At 48.3% G+C, this 20489-nt stretch overlaps 1 protein-coding gene across 2 annotated transcripts in view; it reads left to right on the top strand.

The window, feature by feature from the left end:
• The window catches only part of zbtb24 (zinc finger and BTB domain containing 24), a 34798-nt gene extending 14447 nt beyond the window's left edge, over nt 1–20351 (top strand). For both annotated transcript variants that reach the window (XM_078399881.1, XM_078399882.1), the window contains exons 5-7: nt 8826–8909; nt 10668–10749; nt 16289–20351. In XM_078399881.1, the coding sequence (XP_078256007.1) occupies nt 8826–8909; nt 10668–10749; nt 16289–17135 (1013 nt within the window). In that variant the 3' untranslated portion in view covers nt 17136–20351. The remainder of the gene's footprint in view (nt 1–8825; nt 8910–10667; nt 10750–16288) is intronic.
• The last annotated feature ends 138 nt before the right edge of the window (nt 20352–20489 follow it).

Genomic DNA, 20489 nt, shown 5'->3' with positions numbered 1-20489 from the left:
TGAGATGTTTCTACAACTTGATTGGAGTCCACCAGTGGTAAATTAAATTGATTGGACATGATTTGGAAAAGCACACACCTGTCTATATAAGGTCCCACAGTTGACAGTGCATGTCAGAGCAAAAACCAAGCCATGAAGACAAAGGAATTGTCCGTAGACCTCCTTGACAGGATTGTGCCGAGACACAGATCTGGGGAAGGGTAGAAAACATTTTTTGCAGCATTGCAGGTCCCGAAGAGCACAGTGGCCTCCGTCATTATTAAATGGAAGAACTCTGGAACCACCAGGACTCTTCATAGAGCTGGCCGCCCGGCCAAACTGAGCAATCGGGGGAGAAGGGCCTTGGTCAGGGAGGTGACCAAGAACCCGATGGTCACTCTGGCAGAGCTCCAGAGTTCCTCTGTGAAGATGGGAGAACCTTCCAGAAGGACAACTATAACTGCAGCATTCCACCAATCAGGCCTTTATGGTAGAGTGGCCAGAGGAAAGCCACTCCTCAGTAAAAGGCTCATAACAGCCTGCTTGGAGTTTGCCAAAAGGCACCTAAAGGACTCTCAGACCATGAGAAACAAGATTCTCTGGTCTGATGAAACCAAGATTGAACTCTTTGGCCTGAATGCCAAGTGGCACCGCTCATCACCTGGCCTATACCATACCTACGGTGAAGCATGGAGGTGGCAGCATCATGCTGTGGGGATGTTTTTCAGCGGCAGGAACTGGGAGACTAGTCAGGATTGAGGGAAAGATGAACGGAGCAAAGTACAGAGAGATCCTTGATGAAAACTTGCTCCAGATCGTTCTGGACCTCAGACTGGGGCGGAGGTTCACGTTCCAACAGGACAACAACCCTCAGCACACAGCCAAGATAACGCAGGAGTGGCTTCGTGACAAGTCTGTGAATGTCCTTGAGTGTCCCAGCCGGAGCCTGGAATTGAACCCGATCGAACATCTCTGGAGGGACCTGAAAATAGCTGTGCATCGATGCTCCCCATCCAACCTGACAGAGCTTGAGAGGATCTGCAGAGAAGAATGGAAATGACCCAAATACAGGTATGCTAACTTGTAGCGTCATACCCAAGAACACTTGAGGCTGTAATCGCTGCCAAAGGTGCCTCAACAAAGTACTAAGAGTAAAAGGTCTGAATACTTATGTAAATGTGAAATTTCAGTTATTTCTTTTTGATTATTTTCCAAACATTTCTAAACACCTGTTTTCACTTTTTTATTATGGGTTATTGTGTGTAGGTTGATGATTAAAAAAATGAATTTAATCCATTTTAAAGTAAGGCTGTAACGTAACAAAATGTGGAAAAAGTGAAGGGGTCTGAATACTTTCTGAATGCACTGTAGTATAGTTTAGAGATACAGGGCGGAAACAGGCCCTTTCGTCCCACCGCATCAGTGCCGCCCAGCGATCCCCGCACACTAACACCATCCTATACACACTAGGGACAATTTTTTCATTTTACCAAGCCAATTAACCCACATACCTGCACGTCTTTGGAATGTGGGAGGAAACCGAAGATCTCGGAGAAAACCCACGCAGGTCACGGGGAGAACGTACAAACTCCGCACGGACAGCACCCATAGTCGGGATGGAACCCGGGTCTCCGGCGCTGCATTCGCTGTAAGGCAGCAACTCTACTGCTGCGCCACCGTGCATAGGGAGTGAATGGGGATAACAGAACTAAGTGTGAATGGGTGATAGATGGTCATGTTCATAACTGATAGGAGCAGAATTACACCATTCGGCCCATCAAGTCCACACCGCCATTCAATCGTGGCTGATCTATCTCTCCCTCCTAACCTCATTCTCCTGCCTTCTCCCCATAACCTCTGACACCCGTACAAGTGAAGAATCTATCTATCTCTGCCTTAAAAATACCCACTGACTTGGCCTCCACAGCCTTCTGTGGCAATGATTTCCACAGATTCACCACCCTCTGACTAAAGAAATTCCTCCTCATCTCCTTTCTAAAAGAACGTCCTTTAATTCTGAGGTTATGCCCTCTGGTCCTAGACTATCCCACTAGTGGAAACATCCTCTCCACATCCACTCTATCCAGGCTTTTCACTGTTCGCTGGAGCTGTTGCCTCGTGGTGCCAGCGCCCCGGGTTCGATCCTGACCTCGGGTGCTGTCCGTGTGGAGTTTGCCCGTTCTCCCCGTGACCCGTGTGGGTTTCCTCCGGGTGCTCCCATTTCCTCCATCATCCGAAAGGCACGAGGGTATGTACTGTAGGTTAATTGGCCTCTGTAAATTGCCCCTGGTGTGCAGGGAGTGGATGAGAAAGTGGGATGACAGAGAATTAAGTGTGAACGGCCGATGGATGGTCGCAGTGGACTTGGTGGGCCGAAGGGCCTGTTTCTGTGCTGTATCTTCCAATCAATCGAGTATTGCCAATAAAACCTAGTAAAATGCCGCCAGTACTGCATTCCTTGCTCCAATGTACACGGTGGGATTTACATTCATTGAACTGCTGCATGAATACTTGTTAAAATATAGTAGTGAAAATTGTTTTATTTAGACATGATGCTGGACAGAGCAGAATTATGCTTGCATGATACCTGAGGGGTAACTCTGTTACGCAAAGGCTGGTGGGTGTATGGAACAAGTTGTCGGAGGAGGAGGTAGTTGAGACAGATACAATCATAATGTTTAAGAGACATTTAGACAGGTACTAGACAACCCGTTGGGTCCCCGTTGTGGGGCCCGGGGGCGGGCAAGGGAGGAGAGGAAAGGGGAGAGGGAGCCACTTACCCCGGCCCCGGGAGGCCATCGCGGCGGCCAGCAGCAGGAGAGCGGCCGCATGGCGCTGCCCCACGCTCGTCCTCCTGGCGGCCATCTTCTTTGACCTCTCTGCCGTCGCACTGCACCATGGGAGGAAGGTCAGGCGCGGGGCACGCCGGGATGGGCGCCGGCCTTTCCATCATACATACAAGACGAGAGTTTTAGTTATATACGAGACCAAATGGACCCGTTGGGGCCAAACCTCTCCTGCATTGGTGCAGCATCCTCTCCTCCCCCGCACTCCCCCCTTCCCTCCTCCTCCCTCCCTCCTCCTCCCTCCCTCCTCCTCCCCCTCCCCATCCCCCCTCCCTCCTCCTCCCTCCCTCCCCCCTCCTCTCCCTCCCCTCTCTCCCCCCTACTCCATCCCCCTCAACCCCCCTTATCCTCTCTCCTGCCCTCCTCCCTCCCTCCCTAGGAGATAGATGTAAACTTTAAAATGTGAATAACTTTTAAGATATAACACTGATTTCAATGAAACTCCTTCCATTAGCACCAAAGGGACGACGGTGACTAAGGTGGGCCTAAAAATGTTGTGCTATCATGTACCGTTTTGGCTGTAGTTCAGGAACAAACAAACAAACAAACAAGAGTTTTAGTATAGAGATGTGCGGGGCAGGTCTTTTACACGGGAGGGCGGGTGGCTGCAATGGGCTGCTGGCAGTGGGGGTCCAACACATATATTATTGGCATTTAAAAGACTTTTGGATATCATAATCATCGGCGGTCACTGGAAGCGAGCCTGATTGTCCTCATAGATGGTGCCTGTGCGTGACTTTGTTTAACGTGGGGAGACTGGTGCACAGACAGCCACCACGCGGTCCTTGACAGATCTGGGACAGGATCCAGTGGCGTGGAGTCCAAGACGACCGGGGACCCTTTACCGCTGCAGCCTTCATCCATCCGCCTTCCCAGCCGTTGTGACGCTCCACTAAAGTCAGCCGTCACCCTCCGCCTGTTCCACCGTTGAGGTCTTGGTTGGATTGCTCTTTGTCAGGGACCTCCCCCTCGACCTTACCGCCATGGGTGACCCTACCAGGAGCGTAGCTCCAGACGGCATCGCTCTCAGGATCTCAGGACCACACAAGCTTGTCCACCACGACAAGGCGACAATCCACGGAGAAGAGTATGGATATGCAGGGAACGGAAGGATATGGGTTATGTGCAGGTAGCTACATGATGGTCTTGGCATTATGTTCAGCACAGGCATTGTGGACTGAAGGACGTGTTGTGCTATATTGTTCTATGTTCTGGACCAAAGAGTCCCAAGTCTTTAGTACAACCAAAGTAGTTCATAGTTTAGTTGGTGTTTACAGTGTTCAAGAGCCTGATGGTTGCTGTGAAGATGTTCTTGTGCCACAGTAGTTTGATTACATTATGGACTTTGGCTTTGCACTATTATTAGTACTATGGTTATTAATTTATTGTATTTTCTAACAATTTTTTTTATCTGTATGTATTGCGGTTATTATGTTATTGTTATGCTGCTGCAAGTAAGAATTTCATGGTTCTGCATTTGGTACATACAGCAATTGAATTGAACCCTTGATTATTTTAGTGTAACGCATTAGACTAAAGTTCATGAGTTCTAGGAGTAGAATTAGGCCATCCGACCCCTCAGGTCTACTCCATTCATCATGGCTGATCTATCTTTCCCTCTCAACCCCATTAGAAACATAGAAACATAGAAAATAGGTGCAGGAGTAGGCCATTCGGCCCTTCGAGCCTGCACCGCCATTCAGTATGATCATGGCTGATCATCCAACTCAGTATCCCGTACCTGCCTTCTCTCCATACCCCCTGATCCCTTTAGCCACAAGGGCCACATCTAACTCCCTCTTAAATATAGCCAATGAACTGGCCTCAACTACCTTCTGTGGCAGAGAATTCCACAGATTCACCACTCTCTGTGTGAAAAGAAACTTTCTCATCTCGGTCCTGAAAGACTTCCCCCTTCAGTCTGAAGAAGGGTCTCGACCCGAAACGTCACCCATTCCTTCTCTCCCGAGATGCTGCCTGACCTGCTGAGTTACTCCAGCATTTTGTGAATAAATCCCCTTATCCTTAAACTGTGACCCCTTGTTCTGGACTTCCCCAACATCGGGAACAATCTTCCTGCATCTAGCCTGTCCAACCCCTTAAGAATTTTGTAAGTTTCTATAAGATCCCCCCCTCAATCTTCTAAATTCCAGCGAGTACAAGCCGAGTCTATCCAGTCTTTCTTCATATGAAAGTCCTGCTATCCCCGGAATTAATCTGGTGAACCTTCTCTGCACTCCCTCTCCCCGTAACCTTTGACACCCTTTCCAATCAAGAATATTGTCTATCTCCGCTTTAAAAAATATTCATTGACTTGGCCTCCATGGCCATCTCTGGCCATCTAAATGTCTAATGTATCTAATACTGGAGACCCATCTCATTTTATGCCCAGTGTGTGTTCTTTTATTCATTCAAGGATTCCAAAGGTGATGCAGCATTTAATTGCCCATCTCTAATTACCCTTGGCTGTTGGAGTTTGTGGGTTGTTGCCTTTTCTAGTTAGTCGAGGTTGTGGGTTTGGAAAGTGCTGGCCAGGAACTCGTGCTGAGTTTAGTTTACATTAGAGATACAGCATGGAAACAGGCCCTTCGGCCCACCGAGTCCACACCAACCAGCGATCCCCGCACACTAACGCTAACTACACACGCCAGGGACAATTTACACTTATACCAAGCCAATTAGCCTACAGACCTGCACGTCTTTAGAGTGTGGGAGGAAACCGGAGATCCCGGAGAAAGCCCACGCAGGTCACGGGGAGAATGCACAAACTCCGTACAGACAGCACCCGTAGTCGGGATGGAACCCGGGTCTCTGGCGCTGTGACTATACCGCTGCTCCACCGTGCCGACCAAGTTGCTGCAGTGCATTGTGTAGATGAGTAAAACTGTTGTTACTGTGAGACACAAAGTGTACGGGAGGGAGTAAGTCATGGGATGAGATAGCCTCTCTGGGGAACGTGGATAGGTGATGTTTTGGATCAGGACCCTTCTGTGCTTTGGTGGCAGTGTGAGTGAGTGAGTGAGTGGTCGTGGTGGGCTACGCCACAAGCAGGCGGCTTTGTCCCGCATGGTGTTGATCTCCCTCATTATGGTTGACGCTGGCCTCATCCAGGCAAGTGGAGAATGCTCCATCACACCAACAACCCTCACCAACGTCTACACACCTGCCGTAGAAAGCATCTGATCAGGATGCATCCCAGCACGGCTTGGGAACAGCTCCATCCACGACCGCAGGAAATTGCAGAGGATTGTGGACGCAGCCCAGACCATCACACAAACCAACCTCCCTTCCACTGACTCCATCTACACCTCACGCTGCTTCGGCAAGGCCAGCAGCCCAGACCATCACACAAACCAACCTCCCTTCCACTGACTCCATCTACACCTCACGCTGCTTCGGCAAGGCCAGCAGCATAATCAAGGACCAGTCTCACCCCGCTTCTCCCCTCTCCCATCGGGCAAGAGGTACAGAAGTGTGAAAACGCACACCTCCAGATTCAGGGACAGTTTCTTCCCGGCTGTTATCAGGCAACTGAACCATCCTATTAATAACTAGAGAGCGGTCCTGAGCTACTATCTATCTATCTCATTGGAGACCTTCGGACTACCTTTAATCAGACTCTACTGGACTGTTATCTTGCACTAAATGTTATTCCCTTTATCGTTCATATATGGATGGTTCAATTGTAATCATGTACAGTCTTTCCACTGATTGGTTAGCATTCAACAAAAAGCTTTTCACTGTACCTCGCTCGGTACACGTGACAATAAACTGAATGTGAGATGTGTAGATGGTGGACAGGGTTTCGGGGCTCCTGAGGTGAGCTATCCACCAGAGGAATCCTGGCCTCTGACCTACTCGGACACGATGAAGGGGTTGTGAAGTTAGACCCTTCACCTGTATCAACCTATTGCACCTCCATTCCTTCCTCTAGCTTCACAGTTCGCAACCTTTCAATAATAGAGTCGTAGAGTCATAGATTGATACAGTGTGGAAACAGGCCCTTTGGCCCAACTCGCCCACACCGGCCAACAGTGTCCCAGCTACACTAGTCCCACTTGCCAGCGCATGGTCCATAACCCTCCAAACATGTCCTATCCATGTACCTGTCCAACTGTTTCTTAATCGATGGGATAGTCCCAGCCTGAACTACCTCCTCTGGCAGCTTGTTCCATACAACCACCATCCTCTGAGTGAAAAAAGTTATCCCTCAGATTCCTATTAAATCTTTTCCCCTTCACCTTGAACCTATGTCCTCTAGTCCTCAATTCCACTACTCTGGGTAAAAGACTCTGTGCATCTACCGATCTATTCCTCTCATGATTTTGTATACCTCTATAAGATCTCCCCTCATGCACCAGCGCTCCAAGGAATAGAGACCCAGCCTGCTCAACCTCTCCCTGTAGCTCACAACCTCTAGTCCTGGCAACATCCTCGTAAATCTTTTCTGAACCCTTTCAAGCTTTTGTCTCACACCTTCTGTCTTTTCATCCTTGGCCTCTGTCCATCATGTCAAAGCGCTAGAGACCCGGCTTTTTAAGAATTTCTGTATATGGACACCAATTTTTCTCAATTTTTCTCAACTTTTCTCATTCTCAAAATAAAAGACACAGATAAGGTAGGAACTGGAGATGATGGAATCTTAAGCAAAACGCAAGATGCTGGAGGAACTCAGCGGACCCTTCTTCAGGAGGGTCCCGACCCAAAACAATAGACAATAGACAATAGGTGCAGGAGTAGGCCATTCGGCCCTTCGAGCCAGCACCGCCATTCAATGTGATCATGGCTGATCATTCTCAATCAGTACCCCGTTCCTGCCTTCTCCCCATACCCCCTGACTCCGCTATCCTTAAGAGCTCTATCTAGCTCTCTCTTGAATGTATTCAGAGAATTGGCCTCCACTGCCCTCTGAGGCAGAGAATTCCACAGATTCACAACTCTCTGACTAAAAAAGTTTTTCCTCATCTCTATTCTAAATGGCCTACCCCTTATTCTTAAACTGTGGCCCCTGGTTCTGGACTCCCCCAACATTGGGAACATGTTTCCTGCCTCTAACATGTCCAACCCCTTAATAATCTTATACATTTCGATAAGATCCCCTCTCATCATTCTAAATTCCAGTGTATACAAACCTAGTCGCTCCAGTCTTTCAACATAGGACAGTCCCGCCATTCCGGGAATTAACCTAGTAAACCTACGCTGCACGCCCTCAATAGCAAGAATATCCTTCCTCAAATTTGGAGACCAAAACTGCACACAGTACTCCAGGTGCAGTCTCACTAGGGCCCTGTACAACTGCAGAAGGACCTCTTTGCTCCTATACTCAACTCCTCTTGTTATGAAGGCCAACATTCCATTGGCTTTCTTCACTGCCTGCTGTACCTGCATGCTTCCTTTCAGTGACTGATGCACTAAGACACCCAGATCACGTTGTACGTCCCCTTTTCCTAACTTGACACCATTCAAATAATAATCTGCCTTCCTATTCTTACCACCAAAGTGGATAACCTCACACTTATCCACATTAAACTGCATCTGCCATGCATCCGCCCACTCACACAACCTGTCCAAGTCACCCTGCAACCTCATAGCATCTTCCTCACAGTTCACACTGCCACCTAGCTTTGTATTATCGGCAAATTTGCTAAAAACGTCACCTATACCTTTTTTCCAGACCCGCTGAGTTACTCCAGCACTCTGTGAAACGTCACCTATCCACGTTTTCCAGAGATGCTGCCTGACCCGCTGAGTTACTCCAGCACTCTGTGAAACGTCACCTATCCACGTTTTCCAGAGATGTTGCCTGACCCGCTGAGTTACCCCAGCACTCTGTGTCCTTTGTTTTGTGTACAAGGCTACTCCAGTTCTCTTTCTTTCTAGCCACAAAGAGAGGGAAGTTGTTTTTAGCTAGACTAAGATGATTAAAAATAGACATATGATTTTACAGAAAGGATCTCTTTCAAAAAACATTAAATATTTTCTCGTGCTATGTTTTACCAGGTCAGTCCTTGCCTGAATGTGCACAATGTCATCGTAACTTCATGGATGCTGCACAGCTCAAGAAGCATGTGAGAACCCACACAGGTAGCGTGAGCTTTCAAACGCAATTTCATGGAAAGGACACCTCCATTGATTTTACCCACTGTCTTTACGTGCTCCATCTTACGCTACGGCGTGGATCTTAAATATAAACCAGACTCTCCACTGAAGAAATGGGAACCTGCCTGGGTCTCTTGACATGCGTAAACCACAAAGTGCTGGTGGAACTCAGTGGGTCAGGCAGCGTGAACAGAGAGTCGACGTTTCGGGTCGTGACCCTTCTGAAGGGTCAGGCAGCATCTCGGGAGAGAAGGAATGGGTGACGTTTCGGGTCGAGATCCTTCTTCGACCCGAAACGTCACCCATTCCTTCTCTCCCGAGATGCTGCCTGACCCGCTGAGTTACTCCAGCATTTTGTGCCTACCTTCGATTTTAACCAGCATCTACAGTTTTATTCCTGCACCCTTCTGTGAAGGGCCCGCTGGCTTATAGTCATAGAGTCACACGGGAGGAAACAGGCCCTTTGGCTCAACTTGCCACACCAACCAACATGCCCCATCTACACTAGTCCCACCTGCCTGCGTTTGGCCCATATCCCTCTACACCTGTCCCATTCATGTACCTGTATAGCTGTTTCTTAAACGTTGCGATAGCCCCTGCCTCAACTAGCTCCTCTGCCAGCTCGTTCCATACACCCACCGCCCTTTGTGTGAAAAAGGTACCGCTCAGATTCCGATTAAATCTTTAAATTCCTATTGAATCTTTTCCCCTTCACCTTAAAGTTCATCCAACTCTGTGTGTGTTGCTCAAGATTCCAGCATCTGCTGTTCCTTGTGGCTCCATGTGTCTTATTTTGAGAATGAGTAAAGTTGATATTGTGTGCTAACACTGTTGAGTAAAATTGGTATCCATATGCACAAATTATGAAAGATAATAGTTTGGTTTAGACATACAGCGCAGCAAGATGCCCTTCGGCCCACTGGGTCTGCACCAACCAGCGATCCCCACACATTAGCACTATCCTACACACACTAGGGACAATTTTTACATTTATAGCAAGCCAATTAACCTACAAACCAATATGTCTTTGGAATGGCAATTGATGTGCTTTATCAGTGTAAGAACAAGTGGGTTACACGTTTGTAAGTGGAAGAATATGGGGTTTATATAAAAAAACTATCTTAAAATGTTTCAAAACTCTTTTCACACAAAGGGCGGTGGGTATATGGAATGAGCTGCCAGAGGGGGTAGTTGAGGCAGTACTATAACAAAATTTAAAAGACATTTGGACAGATACATGGATAGGTAAGGTTTAGAGGGATATGGGCCAAATGCGGGAAGGTGGGACTAATGGAGATGGGGCAGGTTGGGCCGAAAGGGCTGTTTCCTCGCTGTATGGCTCTATATATGATTACAAACAAGCCGTACGTGTTAACAGACAAATCACAGTTGGTGATTATCAATATACCTCCGTTAAAATTCTCAAAGACTCTGACTGAAAAGTTCTTTACAGTGCTGCACATTAGTAACCTTGACGCCAATTTCATCCTTCACTGGAGAGCTCATATGGAAAGAAAAATATTCCCAATACTTCAAAGGTGAAACTGGGTGTCAAGGCTGAGCTGAGGGGCAATGATCAATAATTCATCATATGTTTAAGACCCAAGGTTAGTAGTTTAGTTTCGGGAAACGGCGCGGGAACAGGCCCTTCAGCCCACCGAGTCCGTGCCGAGCTCAACAATTCTGAGAAAGCGTCCGTCAGAAGCAACGATGTCATTAACTGAGCTTTTATTTTTTTTTTAGGTGAGAAACCATTTACATGTGAGATTTGTGGTAAATGTTTCACTGCTAAGAATACCCTGCAGACCCACATAAGAATCCACAGGTAAATGCCTCACCTTGCGGTCACTGCTTGTGTTCATTTCACTGTTTGTGTTCATTTCACTGTTGGCGATTGCAAACGATTAAAACGTAACCACACGTGTGTCTATACCATCAGGATGGTCATGTTCATAAGTGATAGCAACAGAATTAGGCCATTTGGCCCATCACGTGTACTCCGCCGTTCAATCATGGCTGATCCATCTCTCCCTCCTAACCCCATTCTCCTGCCTTCTCCCCATAACCCCTGACACCCGCACTAATCAAGAAAGGTGTATAAACATCTTGAGAGGCATAGATATGGTGGATTAAAGTCGTTACCCGAGGGTAGGAGAATCCAAAATCAGAGTTTTATTTATTACTAGACGACCCATTGGGTCCCGTTGTTACTAAAGGTTCTTTAGTAATTTGGCAGAAGAAAGGGGAGAGGGAGCCACTCACCCCGGCCCTGGGCGGCCATTGTGGCGGCCAGCAGTAGGAAAGCGGCCGCAAGGCGCTGCCCCATGTTCGTCCTGCTGGCGGCCATTTTGTTGGACCTCTCTGCCGCCGCACTGCACCATGGGAGGAAGGTCAGGCGCGGGGCACGCCAGGACGGGCGCCGGTCCTCCCGGCGCTGCTGCGCAGGCGTGATGCAGACGGACCCGGCAACCCTCCCGGTTGTGATGCCGTATTAGATCAAAATGGCGATCTCAAAATGGCGATCTCATGTATGACCCTTTGGGTTCCCATTGTGGTGCCGAACACAGAAGTATTAGATCAAAATGGCGATCTCATCTTGTATTTATTCACAAAATGCTGGAGTAACTCAGCAGGTCAGGCAGCAGCTCAGGAGAGAAGGAATGGGTGACGTTTCGGGTCGAGACCCTTCTTCAGACTGATCTCATCTTGTATATATGTATGTATGTTCCCGAAATACAGACAAAAAGGTACACGAGAGCACAACAATTTGAACAAAACTTGATACTGCACACCGCAGGCGAATGGTAAGTAAGGTGGGCCTAACATTGGTGCGCTATCGGGTACCGTTTTGGCTGTATTTCGGGAATGTACATACAAGCAAGATGAGAGTTTTAGTAATATAAAGATTGTCACGTGTACTGAGGTACAGTGAAAAGCTTTTTGTGGCGTGCTGTCCAGTCAGCAGAAAGACTCTACATGATTACAATCGAGCCGTCCACAGTGTCAGGGTACAGGGTAAAGGGGACAACATTCAGTGCAAGATAGAGTTCAGTAAAGTCCGATTAAAGATGTCCGAGGGTCTGCAATGAAGCAGACAGTGGCTCAGAATCACTCACTCACTACTCACATGTTGGTAGGATGATTCAGTTGTCTGATAACAGCTGGGATGAAACTGCCCTGAATCTGGAGGTGTGCGTTTTCACTTTTCTCATGTCATAAGTGATAGACAATAGACAATAGGTGCAGGAGTAGGCCATTCGGCCCTTCGAGCCAGCACCGCCATTCAATGTGATCATGGCTGATCATTCTCAATCAGTACCCCGTTCCTGCCTTCTCCCCATACCCCCTGACTCCGCTATCCTTAAGAGCTCTATCTAGCTCTCTCTTGAAAGCATTCAGAGAATTGGCCTCCACTGCCTTCTGAGGCAGAGAATTCCACAAATTTACAACTCTCTCGGACTGAAAAAGATTTTCCTCATCTCCGTTCTAGGTGCAGAATTAGGCCATTCGGCCCATCAAGTCTACTCCGTCATTCACTCCTGGCTGATCTATCTTTCCCGCTCAACCCCATTCTCCTGCCTTCTCCCCATAACCCCTGACACCCATTCTAATCACTTTCTGTACCTATTTCCTGATGGGAGAGGGGAGAAGAGGGAGAGACCGGGGTGAGACTGGTCCTTGATTAAGCTGCTGGCCTTGCCGAGGCAGAGTGAAGTGAAGATGGAGTCAATGGAAGGAATGAAGGTTGATTGGTGTGATGGGCTGGGTTGCATCCACAATTCTCTGCAATTTCTTGCGGTCTTGGATGAAGCTTTATATTTTAAAGATATGCTGGAGGTTAAAGTCTTTAACCTTAAAGTCTTTAACCTAGATTATTGAGTATAGAAGTAGGGAGGTCATGTCTCATTTCATGTTGGCGAGGCCACATTTAGAGTATTGTGTTCAGTTTCGGTCACCATGTTATAGAAAAGATGATGTCAAGCAGGAAAGGGTGCAGAGAAGATATATGAGGATGATGCCTGGACTTGAGGGCCTGAGTTATAGGGGGAGGTTGAGCAGGCTGGGAATCTCGGAGCGCAGGAGGATGAGGGGTGATCTTATAGTGTATGAAATCATGAGAGGAATAGATCGGGTAAACACACAATCGATTGTCCAGAATAGGGGAATCGAGAACCAGAGGGCATAGCTTTGAGGTGAGGGGGGAAAGATTTAATAGGAACCTGAAGGGCAACTTCTTTACCCAAGGGGTGATGGGTGTATGGAACGAACTGCTGGAGGAGGTAGTTGAGGCAGGTAGTATCGCAACGTTTAAGAAACATTCAGACAGGTACATGGATAGGACATGTTTAAGTGGGATACGGGCCAAACGCAAGCAGGTGGGATTAGTGCAGATGAGGCATGTTGGCAGGTGTGGGCAAGTTGGGCTGAAGTTGTGTGCTTTGTGACTCTGTGACCCTATGTATCTCAGCAGCCTCAGATTTCCAGCTGGGTTTCTCTGGGTTCCAGCACGATGTATTGTTGCTTCCCTCCCCACTGCTCTTGCTCGATTTACACCTCCTCTGGACTTTCACAACACTCTCCAAGTCAGCTTCACAGACATCCTTCAGTCTGAAGAAGGGTCCCGACCTGAAACGTCACCTGTCCATGTTCTCCAGAGATGCTGCCTGACCCGCTGAGTTACTCCAGCACTTTTTTTCTTTTCTTGGTCAACCAGCATCTGCAGTTCTTTGTTTCTTTGCTGTCATTCCGTATGTCCTGTCCAGCTTTCCCCCTTTGTAACTTAAAATATCCCTGTTTTCAACATTTTTCCAGTTCTGTAAAGTTATAGTCGTTCAGTGTGGAAACAGGCCCTTCGGCCCAACTTGCCCACACTGACCAACATGTCCCATCTACACTAGTCCCACCTGTCTGTGTTTGGCCCATATCCCTCTAAACCTAAACTATCTAAACAGCTAAATGCTTTTTAAACGTTGGGATAGTCCCTGCCTCAACTACCTCCTCCGGCAGCTCGTTCCATACACCCACCACCCTTTGTGTAAAAAAAGATACCCCTTGGTTTACTAGTAAATCTTTTCCCCCTCACCTTATGCTTTCCCCTTCAACTTAAATCAAGCTCATCAGGTTAGTTTAGTTTAGAGATACAGCACGAAAACAGGCCCCTCGGCGCACCGAGTCTGCACCGACCGGCGATCCCCGCTCATTAACTACTCTACCCTACACACACCAGGGACAATTTTACCTTTATACCAAGTCAATTAACCTACAAATCGGTACGTCTTTGGAGTGTGGGAGGAAACCGAAGATCGTGGAGAAAATCCGCGCAGGTCACGGGGAGAACGTACAAACTCCGTACAGACAGCGCCTAAAGTCAGGATGGAACCCGGGTCTCTGGCGCTGTGAGGCAGTAGATCACCACCTTGCCCCCCCCCCCCCCCCCCCCGAAACAATACAGGAACACAATATCTAGGCCAAAATTGTAACTTTTCTTTCTCTTCACAATTGTCACGTCACCTGCTGAATGTACACTGTTTTGATTTGAGATCCAGTGTGTGTTCATTGTTCCTAATTAAATGCCTAACCCTATCTGACGCCTAACCAGTGATATATATTTATTTTAGCATGTTCCTTTGACCACACTGCAAAGAATCCTGCATGTTTTTTCCCAACAGTGTTACCAGCTAGTCCTGCCAATTTCCAACTTGCCTGATGCCAAGTGGTTTATTAGAATGCATCTCTTTAAACTTCCCTGCGTTGAATTTCATCAGTTTTATGTCAACCCATTGCAAATTATAAAAGGACTGGACAGGCTAGATGCAGGAAAGATGTTCCCAATGTTGGGGAAGTCCAGAACCAGGGGCCACAGTCGTAAGAATAAAGGGGAAACCATTTAAAACTGAGATGAGAAAAGACTTTTTCACTCAGAGAGTTGCGAATTTGTGGAATTCTCTGCCACAGAGGGCAGTGGAGGCCAATTCACTCGATTAATTTAAAAGAGAGTTGGATAGAGCTTTAGGGGCTAGTGGAATCAAGGGATATGAGGAGAAGGCAGGCACAGGTTACTGATTGTGGATGATCAGCCATGATCACAATGAATGGTGGTGCTGGCTCGAAGGGCCAGATGGCTCCTCCTACACCTATTTTCTATGTTTCTGTGTAACAATCTGTATCCTAGAATCTGCCAGAGCTACTTCAATGCTTAATGGTATCGGCCCATCAAGTCTACTCCACCATTCTATCATGGCTAATCTATTTTTCCCTCTCAACCCATTCTCCTGCCTTCTGAAAGGAAGCATACATCTATCTCTGCCATACAAATATCCATTGACTTGACCTCCACAGCCACAATTCTGTTGCAATGAATTCCTCAGATTCACTTTTAATTATGCCAAGTGTGCACATGTGTAGATGATTAATTATATATCAAATGGAGCAACATTTCTCACACTGAGCAAAAAAACAACGTGCTGGTGGAGATACAAGGAGCTGCAGATGCTGGTATCTTGAGCAAATCACGAAGTGGTGGAGGAACTCAACGCATCAAGCACCATCTTTAGGTTCGATTAGATTAGCGATATAGCTAATTAGATTAGCGATATAGCGAAACAGGCCCTTTGGCCCACCGAGTTCAGTGTAGGTTTACTAGGTTAATTCCCGGAATGGCGGGACTGTCATATGTTGAAAGACTGGAGCGACTAGGCTTGTATACACTGGAATTTAGAAGGATGAGAGGAGATCTTATCGAAACGTATAAGATTATTAAGGGATTGGACACGTTAGACGCAGAAAACATGTTCCCAATGTTGGGGGAGTCCAGAACCAGCGGCCACAGTTTAAGAATAAGGGGTAGGCCATTTAGAACTGAGATGAGGAAAAACCTTTTCAGCCAGAGAGTTGTGAATCTGTGGAATTCTCTGCCTCAGAAGGCAGTGGAGGCCGATTCTCTGAATGCATTCAAGAGAGAGCTAGATAGAGCTCTTAAGGATAGCGGAGTCAGGGGGTATGGGGAGAAGGCAGCAACGGGGTACTGATTGAGAATGATCAGCCATGATCACATTGAATGGCGGTGCTGGCTCGAAGGGCCGAATGGCCTCCTCCTGCACCTATTGTCTATTGTCTTAACACCCACTGCAGAATGAAATAGTATAATTAACAGGGCAAGAATAGAAACATAGAAAATAGGTGCAGGAGTAGGCCATTCGGCCCTTCGAGCCTGCACCGCCATTCAATATGATCATGGCTGATCATCCAGCTCAGTAACCTGTACCTGCCTTCTCTCCATACCCCCTGATCCCTTTAGCCATAAGAATGATGCGCTGCAAGTTTTATTCTCGTGTGCAAACGTACAATCTTCCCTGTGATTGTAGGGGGGAGAAGCCGTTTTCCTGCACCGTCTGCGGAAAGTGCTTTGCCGATCCGAGCGCCAAACGCCGGCACGACGCCATGCACACTGGGCACAAGCCGTTCACCTGCCCGATGTGCAACCAGCGGTTCACCCGTGCCGACAACCTGCGGTCACACATGAAGATTCACGGCAAGGAGAGGCGGACGCACGGGCCCGTGAGCGGCGGCGGCCTTGGCGGCGCCACAGAGGAGGTGAAGACCATACTGCAGCTTCAGCAGTATCTCCCCGCGCCGGGGGAACAGCAGATACAACTGGTGGTGACCAACGACGTCCACAACATCGACTTCATGCCGCCCCACGGGGAGCGCATCAGCATCATATCAGCGGGAGACTCGCCCAGCCTGCCCGGGGACCAGGCCTCAGACCTGGCCCTCATCGCCCAGCCGGCCCAGCACATGCACAACCTCACCCTGGTGTCCCAGGCTGGCCAGACGGCAGTGGGCCTGGCGGACAGCCAGCCGGGCAGCGGACAGACGCAGCCGGTGCACGTCATCACCCTGACCAAGGAGGAGGTGCAGCGACTCCACCACCAGGCCCAGCAGCTGCACGACGTCGCACACGGGAGGCCGCAGCCTCTCGGCCTGGGGCAGGAGCAAGCCCACTTGGCCCCCCTGCCCCAGGAGCAAGCCCCGCGCCTCCAGCACCTCCGGCCCGCACCGGCACGCACCTCAGAGCCGCCCCGACAGAAAACGGCCGTCAACCAATGTTCGCAGCCAGCGCAGGGACAACACATTGCAGAGCACACCTTCCACCTGCAGGCCGGTACTGTCTCCTACCTCTACACTGCCAACCTGGTCTCACAGAACTAGGGAAACAACACTGGCAACTGTGTACCACTCTGTCCCTCACCTCTGCACCGCCAACCTGGTCTAGGGAAACGACACTGGGAACTGTGTACCACTCTGTCCCTCACCTCTGCACCGCCAACCTGGTCTAGGGAAACGACACTGGGAACTGTATACCACTCTGTCCCTCACCTCTGCACCGCCAACCTGGTCTAGGGAAACGACACTGGGAACTGTGTACCACTCTGTCCCTCACCTCTGCACCGCCAACCTGGTCTACGGAAACGACACTGGGAACTGTGTACCACTCTGTCCCTCACCTCTGCACCGCCAACCTGGTCTAGGGAAACGACACTGGGAACTGTGTACCACTCTGTCTCTCACCTATCTGTTGCCAACTTAGTCACACAGAACTAGGGAAACAATACTGGGGACTGTGTACCACTCTGTCTCTTACCTACCTGCCGCCAACTAAATCACACAGAACTAGGGAAACAATACTGGGAACTGTGTACCACTCTGTCTCTTACCTCTGCACCACCAACTTAGTCACACAGAACTAGGGAAACGACACTGTGAACTGTATACCACTCTGTCTCTTACCTACCTGCTACCAACTTAGTCACACAGAACTAGGGAAACAATACTGGGAACTGTGTACCACTCTGTCTCTTACCTCTGTACCACCAACTAAATCACACAGAACTAGGGAAACCACACTGCAATTTCAACTGTGTATCACACAGTCTCTCACCTATCTGCCACCAACTTAGTCACACAGAACTAGGGCATTCAGACTGCATTTGAACCAGTGTACCACTCTGTTTCTTACCTCTATGCTGCCAAGTTTAGTCTCACAAAGCTGGGGCAATCACACCGCATTTGAACTGTGTACCCCACGGGTCTCGACCCGAAACGTCACCCATACCTTCTCTCCAGTGGTGCTGTCTGACCCGCTGAGTTACTCCAGCATTTTGTGTCCACACTGTTTCTTACCTCTGTACCACCGACTAAACCACACAGAACTAGGGAAATCACACACACCGTGTACCACACTGTTTCTGATCGCTATGCTGCCAACTTAGTCTCCCAGAACCAGGGCAATCACACTGCATCTGATTCATTTACCAAAAGCAGAAACATTTCTGAACGACTATTTAAAATGGAAGTTAATGCAATTAATTTGATTTTGCTCAGATGCTTTAAGAGTCCCCAGTAAAGAGGATATATAAAACAGCCCCATCATTTGGTAATTTACTAAATACGTTTGTTAATATGTTCTAGATTTTTTCCTGCTTTGCTTTTACTTATTTGAATCTTTACAGGTGTTGCAAACCCTTTACAGTCGTAGAGCCACTGAAAGAGGCCCTTCGGCCCAACTCGCCCATGCCGTCCCACGATGCCCCATCCACGCGAGTCCCATTTGGCTCATATCCCTCTAAACCTCTCTTAATGGTGTCAAGTTAGGAAAAGGGGACGTACAACGAGATCTGGGTGTCCTAGTGCATCAGTCACTGAAAGGAAGCATGCAGATACAGCAGGCAGTGAAGAAAGCCAATGGAATGTTGGCCTTCATAACAAGAGAGTTGAGTATAGGAGCAAAGAGGTCCTTCTGCAGTTGTACAGGGCCCTAGTGAGACCGCACCTGGAGTACTGTGTGCAGTTTTGGTCTCCAAATTTGAGGAAGGATATTCTTGTTATTGAGGGCGTGCAGCGTAGGTTCACCAGGTTAATTCCCGGAATGGCTGGACTGTCCTATGTTGAAAGACTGGAGCGACTGGGCTTGTATACACAGGAATTTAGAAAGATGAGAGGGGATCTTATCGAAACATATAAGATTATTAAGGGGTTGGACACGTTAGAGGCAGGAAACATGTTCCCAATGTTGGGGGAGTCCAGAACCAGGGCCCACAGTTTAAGAATGAGGGGTAGGCCATTTAGAACGGAGATGAGGAAAACCTTTTTCAGTCAGAGAGTTGTAAATCTGTGGAATTCTCTACCTCAGAAGGCAGTGGAGGCCAATTCTCTGAATGCATTCAAGAGAGAGCTAGATAGAGCTCTTAAGGATAGCGAAGTCAGGGGGTATGGGGAGAAGGCAGGAACGGGGTACTGATTGGGAATGATCAGCCATGATCACATTGAATGGTGGTGCTGGCTCGAAGGGCCGAATGGCCTCCTCCTGCACCTATTGTCCAACCATGCACCTGTCCAAGTTTCTTTTAAATACTGTTGTAGTACCTGCTTCAGCTACCTCTGGCAGCTCGTTCCGTATACCCACCATCCTCTGAGTGAAAAGTTGTTATTAAATCTTGTCCCCCTCACCTTAAACATATGTCCCCTTTTTTCCTGGTTGCCCGATCCTTGGGTGCTGTCCGTGCGGAGTTTGTACGATCTCCCTGTGACCGCGTGGGTTTCCTCTGGTTTTCGGTTTCCTCCCACACTCTAAAGACATGCAGGTTTGTAGGTTAATTGGCCTCTAATAAAAATTGCAAATTGTCCCCAGTTTGTCGGGTAGTGTTAGTAAACAGGGTGATCGCTGGTCGGCGCGGACTCGGTGGGCCGACGAGCCTGTTTCAACTCTGTATCTTTAAAGTCTAACAAGTACACAAATTTCATATCGAACCATCATCAGTTAGCGCCGCACGTAACACTTCCTTTAGCAAGTCACTTTGTTAAAAGCAATCAGCCTTTCAGTTGATTTTTGTCAGGTCACCACAATGTAGGGTTGCCAACTCGGGACAAGGTGACGTCACCGCCCCGCGTCCCACGTGACCTCACCCAGCCAGCGGTCACGTGCTCCCGCTCCACCAATGGCGGCCGCCCGGGCCGGGAGGTGGGATGCTTGGCAACCTCCTTTAGGCGAACACACTCCGTTAGCCTAAGGGCCGCTGTAGGACGGGACAGTGTAGGCTAACGGAGTGTGTTCGGGGAGCGGGGCTAAGTGCAAAGCAACCTCCGTTAGGCCCGCGGGGCGAATACGGGACAAATCAATTTAGCCCAAAATACGGGATGTCCCGGCTAATACGGGACAGTTAGCAACCCTAAGACAATGATGTGGTAGAATATCAACTATACAGCCTGGTATAAATATTTTGAGTGTTCTATTGTGCCTTTTCTTAACCAGTCTACTTGAAACCTTTACAACAAGATCCTTGCTAACTTGATCGTCATCGCTGCTTTCCTTGGAATATTTTGAATTAAAATATCAAATACGTTCTTTTTCAAATACTAGAATTCTAATGTGTGCATGTTGAACAAACTTGTATTATATCTAACGGATTCGCATATCACATGTTGCAAAGTACCTTTGTAAATACCAGTTATGAGCCTAACTTCTCTTTCGGGAGATGACCATTTTAAAACAACTCACGATTAGGA

This window comes from Rhinoraja longicauda, chromosome 5 (genome assembly GCF_053455715.1).
Source record: "Rhinoraja longicauda isolate Sanriku21f chromosome 5, sRhiLon1.1, whole genome shotgun sequence".
Classification (NCBI taxonomy): domain Eukaryota; kingdom Metazoa; phylum Chordata; class Chondrichthyes; order Rajiformes; family Arhynchobatidae; genus Rhinoraja; species Rhinoraja longicauda.
This window is presented reverse-complemented; position numbering and strand designations above follow the sequence as displayed.